General features: G+C 55.1%; 3 protein-coding genes across 3 annotated transcripts; 1 reads left to right on the top strand and 2 right to left on the bottom strand.

The window, feature by feature from the left end:
- Window positions 1-1,866: 1,866 nt before the first annotated feature.
- SETTUDRAFT_167950 (uncharacterized protein) lies at window positions 1,867-3,696 on the bottom strand. The gene is made up of 2 exons (XM_008025066.1): window positions 3,072-3,696; window positions 1,867-3,022 (listed from the first exon to the last, which is right to left on the bottom strand). Exons 1-2 carry the CDS (start codon window positions 3,496-3,498, stop codon window positions 2,154-2,156), a joined length of 1,296 nt encoding a protein of 431 aa, XP_008023257.1. The 5' UTR covers window positions 3,499-3,696; the 3' UTR covers window positions 1,867-2,153.
- Window positions 3,697-4,105: 409 nt separating this feature from the next.
- On the bottom strand, window positions 4,106-5,833 carry SETTUDRAFT_167949 (glycosyltransferase family 32 protein). Its single transcript, XM_008025065.1, has 3 exons — window positions 5,353-5,833; window positions 5,142-5,297; window positions 4,106-5,082 (listed from the first exon to the last, which is right to left on the bottom strand). Exons 1-3 carry the CDS (start codon window positions 5,629-5,631, stop codon window positions 4,519-4,521), a joined length of 999 nt encoding a protein of 332 aa, XP_008023256.1. The 5' UTR covers window positions 5,632-5,833; the 3' UTR covers window positions 4,106-4,518.
- A 1,246-nt stretch (window positions 5,834-7,079) lies between these two features.
- SETTUDRAFT_148011 (uncharacterized protein) lies at window positions 7,080-8,815 on the top strand (the record flags this gene model as incomplete). The annotated part of the gene is made up of 5 exons (XM_008025064.1): window positions 7,080-7,268; window positions 7,337-7,515; window positions 7,587-8,100; window positions 8,154-8,181; window positions 8,244-8,815. 5 exons carry the CDS (start codon window positions 7,080-7,082, stop codon window positions 8,510-8,512), a joined length of 1,179 nt encoding a protein of 392 aa, XP_008023255.1. The 3' UTR covers window positions 8,513-8,815.
- Between the last annotated feature and the right edge of the window lie 544 nt (window positions 8,816-9,359).

The raw sequence follows: 9,359 nt of genomic DNA, 5'->3' as shown, positions 1-9,359 counted from the left end.
GGGGGGGGGCGAATTTCTTTCCCTGCGTTTTGCAGTGTCGGGATACGGACGGACATTGTGCATCAACCACACATGATACATGATATATTCCAGACGGAGTTGATGTCGACATGCCTTGCACCGCTGTAGAAATGACATGGTGAGAAAATCATGTAGCCCGATCCATGTGTCGTTTGAGTAGTATCGCTATTACTACGAGCCTCGGGATGTTTTCTTAGATTGATATTTTCCGCCTCGACTTTGGATACATGAGTGGTTTGAGAAATGTACCGAACGATATATTATCACTTGTTTTATTTGTTTGATCGACAATCTTGACGTGCCGACGCAGCGGCCTTGACAACCCAATAGAGTGTATAATATACGACAGCGATATACCCTGCACCTTGGACACAATACGTAAGCAGTAATATACACAACGAATGTTTACGGAGAGTGATGGCCGTCAGCAGCTTGACTTGATGTCATCAATCATTTCCTAGTAAGGAGACTGTCGCATCAGCGCCAGGAAGCAGCACGGCGAATCACTATGATACTTGAGCGTGTCTTGGGCTTGTAGTGAATCTCAACATCACAGCGGTACTAGATTATATTATTCTGTAAGACTCAAGAGTCTGCGATGCGTCCAAGACTGCAAGTAAGAATGGGCAATGAATGGATATTCAGTCAAGTATAAATCAGCATTGCCAAGAAAAGAAGCACAAGAATATCTCCAGCACTGGCCAAGTGGAAAATAGCCAGAGACCATTTAATCCTGACATCAACCCTTACCTGGGGTATTTCCCCGTGTCTTGATAAGCCTAGAATGTGATTTCTAGTGTGTATTTTGACAAAATAAAAAAAAGGGCCATTTAGACGTACTTACTATTCTCATCCCATTGGATATAACATGTCCACGCCTATCTCATAGAACGACACTGATGCCAAGTCCACAAATATGCATAGAAGTCATTTACATTTTTCCAGCACCGATAATGCCATGCTGGTAATTACCATCCTAGTCTCAAACTTGCAGCAGGCTATTCTCCACCAGAACAACGCCCATTGACATGGAGAATCGTCGTCGACAATATTTCAACGCTAGATTTATTCAAAATGTCTGTACTTGAGAGAGATTTTAGCAATCACGCCTGCGTCAGTGCAAGATTCCACGGGGAGAGCAAGATATTCACGCCGTGATTTGCAAGGAGAGCCATTCCATTGAAATATTAGTCAGTTCCCTCGTTCATATCCCAGATAGACGTGTACTTTAGTCGAATACGTAAGCACCAACACTACACCATTTAACATGACCTGAGAAACTGCATACGCGCATACTTCAGAAGGGGCAGAGCTATGTAGCAACGGGATGAGATGGGACATGTTCACTATTGCCTCAACTGGGTTTTTCACGGTAATATGATGAAGTGTGTTCTTCGTCGTCGTGTTACAGGTACAGCGTCCTGTGTAGCTATCCTTTTATTCCATGCTGTATGTGGCTGGATATAGACGGGGTGAGAAAGTAGACGCATGGAATGGACATGTACGTTCGATAAATGAGGTGTGAATGCAGAGACATTGTGCAGTGTCGTATACCACGTACGATGGGTATGGCCAGGGGCATATTTCACACAGATAGACTACAAATTGAAGATGCAGATACAAAATACAAATATATCAAAGGCATCCTGTTAGACAATGATACCATGCACATTACGTAGTTTATACATTGCACCATGTATTATTTATATTTCCCGCATTTGCTATTCGAGTTCCACATAATTACACTAGAAACAAGCAAGTATGTTCTCCACAATCTCAAACGCTAGATATGCAGAAGAAAAGATGGAAAAAGAAATATATGTCGCGCGTGACACGACTTGTGTACTTGGATGAAAATTCAATAGATAGATGAACAAGATATTTCAGACCAACCAAAAGTCGAACAGAAAAATGAAAAAAAGTCAAGTCTAAGAACACCGCGTCAACATAGCAGAATATCGTGCCTAGAATATTCCCATTCGATACAATAAATTCATTGGCCCTTGGAAATTTTCTTTATTCCGACATTTGTATTTATTCTAGTAATACACACCCAGCGCCTCAGGACCGGATTCCGAAATAGACGACATTATAATTCATTTCAGAATTATATCATAATACATCAACATGCATCACATATAAGATCCATAATTGATAAATGTGCCCCCAGCGGGTCGGTGAGTGCTGGATCGCGGGGCTGGAGGCCGGGCATACTGCGTGGATTCGACAGGCACAAAGGAGACGGGTTCAAACGGCACAGGTTGCTGAGTCGCTTGTGGTATGTGTGATGACGAAAATGCCGTTGGAGCGTCCATGCGAGGGGCTTGGGTACTCTGCACAGGTTGGTGGATGGGTATTTTGGATAGCAGCGGCTCGCTGTGTTTTCGTAGCAGGTTTTTGCGGCGAGAAGTCTCGACGCGTGTCTTGAGAGTCTCGGCAATGCGACCCGTCTTGTCGGTGTCTGTGGTGAACCAACCTGCGTCGAGAATGTCTTGTGCAGTTGGTCGATCGGTGGGTACGGGATTCAGGACCCATCGGAGGAATTGGATTTCCTTCTCTGATACACCCTTCTCTATGAGTCGGTCCCATTGCTGTCCTTCGTAGTGTGTGCGGTCGTGGTAGGGAAGATGGCATCCGTTGTAGTAATCCAGCGCGCCCAGGCCAAAGTCTTGGGCAATGGCTCGCTCGACTGATCGTTCCTTTTGTACCTGACTGCCTTGTAGCAGGTCGTCATAGAGACCGTACTTGTGGAAGGATGCTTGGGCCTCCAAGAGCTGGCAGTAGATGAGTCCCCATGACCAAATGTCTGCAGCAGGGCTGATTTCATTTCTGAAATAGACCTCTGGAGCGCGGTATATGATGGGCTGAACCAGACCCTTTGCTGGTTCCATGACGATGCCCAAGTCTCCCAGCTTGGTTGTGATTCTACTGTCGCCCACCACTGCCTTTGCGTTGGGCTCTTCCTCGAATCCACTCAGTAGAATGTTTTGCATTTTGAGATCTAAGAGGCGTTAGCTAAAGCAAATATTATCCAAGTCTTGGCAACCGACCTGCGTATACCAAGTCTCGCTGGTGTACATCCCGCAAGCCCAAAAGAGCCGAGCGCATGATGCCCTTGATTTCCACATCGCTAAACTGGCGCTTTCTGCGCGCATCCCACAGAGTCGACTGCAGGATCTCGAGCACTATTCGCGGGGGGTCGGCTCTCGAGGATGGTGGAATGCGGTCGACTTGCTGCCGGATGGTGGGGATGTCTTTGAGAAGCTCATGCATGACCATTTCGTGCTGGAAGCGTGGCCAGCCATACGCGACGTCATCGTCGCTGGGCTGTTTGACGATGAATATCTTCTCCTGGGTGGCGGCATCCACGGCAATCCACACGTTGGATTGGCCGAGGGCTCTGACAAGTAGGTATCGGTATCCATGCTCTCCTACGAGCTCCACGCCCTCGCGCATGGGAATGGTGGCTCCGACCATGATGAAAGCGGTGATGCAGGTGTATAGTGAAGAGGGAGTGTAGGGCTGGAAACGGATGTGCTTGGATGGGTGGAATTAAAGTAGCATAGCTAGGCAAGACGTCAATGGCGAGGAGCAAGGCAGCCATGTTGCAAGCAGCGGAACCGATGACCGGATAGCGGGCTGATCAGAGGGCTAGGGCAGAGATGGTGTTTGGCAGGCAGCGCATGCTCGTCGTTGAATGGTCGCCGGATGCGGTAGGGCCAAGCGATGACGAAAGTGGAAGGGTTGTCGCGGTTACGGAAGTGGCGGGTGGCGCGTCATTGCCTTGTGCCTGCACAGCCGTCAAGGCGACGCAGGCTGCAGCAGTGCAGTGCAGTGTGTTGAAACAGCGTGGCAGTCTGACTGTAGTGTATTCAAGACATGCGTGTCGTGCAGCGGCTGAGTACCCCGGCGACTTTGCAGTATTGGCACGCATGCGACTCCCAAGATAGCAACATACAGGCGAATCAAGGTGAGCCAGCCTTGTCGGTCCCCTGTCGCCAGTGCCAGTGCCAGCGTCCACCTCGGGCTCCACCAGTTCCTGCGCCCCTCGAGTCACACGCAATCCTCGTCAGGTGCCATTCATGTATTGGTCAGAAATACACAGCAGCAGCAAATGCTGTGCTGGTGCTTGATATTATCGTAAATAGTAATGTTTCGTCTCGCCAAGTCGAAGCATTGGCCGCCCAAATCTAACCGTGCCAATTCTGCCTCTTCTTGGCTGCCCAGGGAGGCTCTCTATGATGTCTTTTTCTTTTTCATACGACGTGGCCCAGCCGTTCCAAAAACATAGCAACCGTGCCGTCCGTGTCAAATCCCCTCCAGATAATCAGTTAAACAAGCTACTAGAGCATACTGCGCTCCACCAAATAGATGAGATGAAAAGAAGAAAAAGTCTACGAGCGAAGTCAAGACACGGAGCGACAGTAAAAGAAAACGCCGGTAAATGCGGGGCACAGGACAACGCTGGAATAATGCAATGCGCCTCAAGGTGCTGCCTTAGACCTCGTGGCGGTCGTCAAGCTCAAAGCTCTTCTGGCTAATGCGACGGTAAAAGGGCATGCGCTGGTTCAAGAAGCGGATCTTGGGCGAGCCAGGGCCGCTCGAGCGCTTGTTCATGACGAAGAACTTGTACAACAGGCCCAGGATGGTGAAGCCGGCAATGAAGCCGAGAATCGTGACGAGCAGCCAGTGACGGGCGAGCCAGAAGATGACCTTGACATCGGTCCGGTGCCAGCTGTTGCCGAGGTGGTGGGTGAAGAAGCTCCACGAGTGGTTGTTGTACTCTTCGGGGAACAGGATGCGCACGCGCTCCTCGTCGACGGGGCCGGCGTTGTTGTAGTGCCTCCAGACCAGACTGAGAAACAGGGGGCCCGTCGAGGCCATGACGGTGATGTAGGGCAGCGGCCAGCGGCGGTTGTAGTCGGTCAGCGAGTCAATGGCCTTGAGGAAGAAGGGATGGCGGGGAATGGCGCCCATGGCATCGTTGGAGATGCCCGTGGGAACCGTGCGGCGGACCCATGCTGGGTAGGCGAGGAGCGGATCGAGGCTGCGGTTGCATCCCTAGGGCTTGTCAGCAGTGCAGCATGGGGAGGGGGGCTGCGAGAGGCATGTGTGCTTACATCGTCGAGGTCAATGTAGATGCCGCCAAAGTGGTGGAGCACAAAGTATCGGATCGAGTCGGCGCGCTGGATGGGGTAGGGATAGCCGTCAAAAGTCTCGAGGAACCAGGGGTATTCTGCGGCAATGAACTCGCGCGCCTTCTTGTCAGTCCACAGCTAGACGGGGTTAGCGGGAGGGGCGACTTGTTGGGTGCAGGCTGGGCCAAGGTACCTTGTACTCGTAGTCGGGGTGCAGGTCGATGCAGCTCTGCTGGGGGGCCTTCCAGTGGGCGGGGATGCTCTCGTTGATGTACGTCTGGTGGATGATCTTGGGGATCAATTGGGGCGCATGGTTGATTGCGCTCGAGTTTGGCGCAGGCAGTTCCCCGCGGAGAATGGCGTCCTCGCGGCCGGTTGCGACGAGGAGGCCGAGCAGAGTCCAGACGCTGTGGACGGCAAAGCCGAGGACGACGGCGGTGACGAGCAGGAAGATGGTGACGCCTCTCCGCATCGTGGCGGGTGGTGGTGGTGGTGGCGGTGGTCTCCTTTTCGTCGGGGGGTGCACGGAGCAAAGACGGGATACGCGCCAAAAGTCGCGGCGGGCTGGCGAGGTTGGAGGCGATATCAGCGGCAGGTGCGGTCGGGCATGGGCGGTGGTGGCGCGGACAGGACCAAGAGCGAGGGCGAGAGAAGGACAGCAAGAAGGAGAGGGAGGAGGAGGAGGTGGTGGTGGTGGTGGAGAGAGGCGGGCGGGCTGTGCGGCAGGAACAGGAACAAAAACATGGCGCGCGCTCTTGCACAAGCGGGCTGTGGAGAGGGCGAGAGAGCGAGGCAGTGCTCGGGCCAATCTCGCTTAGCGCAGGGTTCCGGCGACCTTGCAGCGGTGGGTGCAGGCACAGGCGTCCCGTTGGACTAACACACGACACAACCACGACGGCCATGGCATCAATCGGCTGCGGTATGCCATGCTCGCGACACTATGCCCAGTAGAGCCCAACGGCCAGCTCTCGGCTTGCGTGGCCTGCCCTCGCCCTCGTGCTCTCGTCGCCGATGCTCACTCGACGCGTACTCGCCGTCGCTGAATCGCTTGCACTTGCACTGGCGGGCCTGGTTGCGTGCAGCCGTGGCCGTGTCCCCCGCCCATGACGAGAGGCTGCAGCGCAAAGCTGGACATTGCAACTGCATGCACCAGATGCCCGCCCGCAATTGGCGCGCCGCCGTTGGGCGTGCCCTTGGCCAGCACGCGACGCCAACTGCTAAGGCGCTGCCCGTTGCATGGTGTGAAGACTCTGCCATTTCACATGCCGTCTCTGGGCCGCTATCCATGACGTACCCAGGCCGTTCCTCCCAAACCCTACTGCTACTGCTACTGCTACTGCTACTGCTACCCTGCCTACATGTACACATGCACATGTACTGATACCGATAAGCTGCAGCCGCTGACTCGGTGCCGCCTATTCAGCCGAGCTGCGAGTGCGAGTGCGAGCTGCGAGCCTTCGCAAGCATTGCTGATAGTGTACACTAACGGCACGTCAGTAGGGGTCCTCTACGCCTACGCCCAGTCAGGGCTAGCGCTGCACGTGACGTCAACCAGTCGCCGCTTCCCACTGCCCACTGCCCACTGCCCACTGCCCACTGCCCACTGCCCACTGCCCACTGCCCACTGCCCTCGCCCTCGCCCTCGCCCACACACCACCATCCATACAAGTATGCCCCTCTTGGCAGTATGCCTCCCACCGACGCGCGTGGGAAGGCCCGTCTCAGCCTAGCCGCTAGCTGCCACGCAATCCGAGCACATGTGCATTGCACCACCACTCGTCCCCCCACACCCACACCCACACCCACCTAGACAGCCTCCCGCTACGACTCCCTTGCCTCGCTACCCTGCACCACGTTAGCTGTTAGCCTCTCTCCCACACCCACACACACACACATACACACATACACCATTTGGTTCCTATGCCGACAACTTGGCCCGTTTTCGCCGCTTTGCCAGCATCGGCACCCGTAGCCCACAGCCAGCTGGATATGCACCAACCCTTGTCTGTCAAAGACGGCGAAACGCTAAAGTCACGCACGTCGTTCGTCGTCACATCCAAGCTGTGTCTCTGCCTGCTCTCCGGCCTGCTCGGTGCGCTCCTCACGCGCGTGCACTCTGACGCCATGCCAGACGGCCATTGACCAAAGCAGGATAACGCATTCGCCACTTCAACCAGCATTGCTTCAAGAACCTAACCCTAACGCACGTCTACGTCCTTGCTGATTACGTCTTGTCCATCGGGTTTATTGTCTCAGCCGCCATTATCCACAATGGCGTCGGCATTACAACGGGTCATGCGTGCCAGGCGACCATGAGACTCTGCTTGGTCTTTTACGCCGGCTGCAAAGTGGCCATGTACGTTGGCCGGCACCATGTTTCGCTCCCCTTGTGTAGTGCATGCACAGGCTCACGCTGCCCCTTGGCAGGTATCTCTTCCTCATCGAGCGCGTCCATCTGGTGAGCGCCTCGTACCTGCCGAGGCACCGTGATTTCCTGTGGCTTTTCAGCACCATTGCCGTTGTGAGCAGCCTCGGAGCAATTGCCATGGCCGGAGTTGTCTCGCCCGTGTCGTCGCTCTCGGAAGCCGATGGCCGCTGCCGGATTGGAGTCCGGCCGTACGCCGGTATATCGCTGCTCCTGTGCGACCTGTTCATCAACGTATTTCTCACCGTCGTCTTCATCTACCTGCTCAGCCCGCTGGTCGCGGCAAGTCACATGTCGAGCACGGGTTTTGCGAGCCGGTTGACCCGGGCCATTTGCAAGTGCTGCGTCCGGACAGAGCAGAAAACGGGCATTGATCTCTACGCAACCAATCCCGTCATGGCCCAAAAAGTGCAGCGGCTGCTGTGGAAGACGCTCGTCGGATGTGCCGTCGTGGTGTTTCCGACGACGGCCAATCTGGCTGCGCTGTGCATTCTCGAGGGCAAGATGCCGGCTTTTGTCAGTCAGGCAGTTGCAGAGACAGGTAGGGTGCTGACACGGGTGGCTTTTAGGTCTGCCTCATAATCTGCGTATTGGATGGTAGGTTTACTGTGCTACTGCTACGAAATGCCCAGGGCTGTTGCTGACTGTGCCAAACGTAGTCACATGGACGACTGTTATCCTCCACTGGCTTACTCTGGCTAGTACGAATCAGGATGAACATGGACCGCAGCCGGTGCCGCGGCCTCGATTGCGGAGAACATGTCCTGAGGTGTCGTCCATGTCGACGATATCTTGGCCGGCAAACTCCAAGACGAGACAAGGACCGTGTCCAGGCAGGCCGAGCATTCAACTAGCAACATGGCAATGCAACGAGTGTGGACGCTCTGCTTTGGTGATTGACCCACCGGCTTCGGAGAGTGCAGTCTAGCCGCACGGCGGACAGGTCAATAGTCGGAATCGTCTTCGTGGAGGGTGGCGTGGGAGACGGGTCCGCGCCTTGTGGGCTCGGCAGGCTTTTTTAGAAGCACGGGGGCGGGACTTGGCGCGTCCAAGACGGCGTCTTGTTCCTTTTTCACACGACGGGCAGCGCGGTACTGGGCGGCGGACCTCGCCTCGTCGGGCTTGTCAGGAACGGCGGGGCCATGGATGCTCAGGGCCGCTGACAGAAGCTTGAAGAGGATGAAGAGGAGGGTGCCGGCGATGGAGCCTATGAGGCCAGCCGTGCCAAGGACGGCACACAGGGATTATTAACATTTGCATTGCTGCCTCCATCGCCGATACTGCTCCGCACGAGCCAATGATGCCGACAACGCTGCCCCTCCCGCCTATCCCCCCCCCCCATACTGTATACTCTATGTACCTATCGCTACCTCCCTCCCGTCTGCCCCATGGATGCCGCCGCCCTCCTCTCCACGGCCTGCCGCCTCGCCGTGCTGCTCGCCCGCCTCGCCTCGTGGCCCCTCACTACCTCCATCAACGCCCTCGTCGTGCTGCTGCGCCCCTTGTACGCCCTCACCATCTTTGCCCTGCTCCCCTTTGTCCACCTCGCCCACGCCGCCATCGCCATCATCGCCCTCCCCTTCAACGTCAAGTGGCTCGAGCAGATTGAGGTAATCAATAGTCGTCTTTCTACTACCTGCGCCGCCGCCTGCTGTGGCTGCCGACAACCCCCCGAAAGCTAAGTCGTTACCTACAGACCCTGTACGTCTGCTGCAGGCAGTGCCCAAGTGCAAGGCAGGCCGGGGCGCGATAGCACGAGTGCATGCATGCATCCA

Source organism: Exserohilum turcica (assembly GCF_000359705.1).
Source record: "Exserohilum turcica Et28A unplaced genomic scaffold SETTUscaffold_13, whole genome shotgun sequence".
NCBI lineage: Eukaryota > Fungi > Ascomycota > Dothideomycetes > Pleosporales > Pleosporaceae > Exserohilum > Exserohilum turcicum.
The sequence above is the reverse complement of the archived record's forward strand: the minus strand, read 5'-3'. Positions and strand labels throughout refer to the sequence as shown.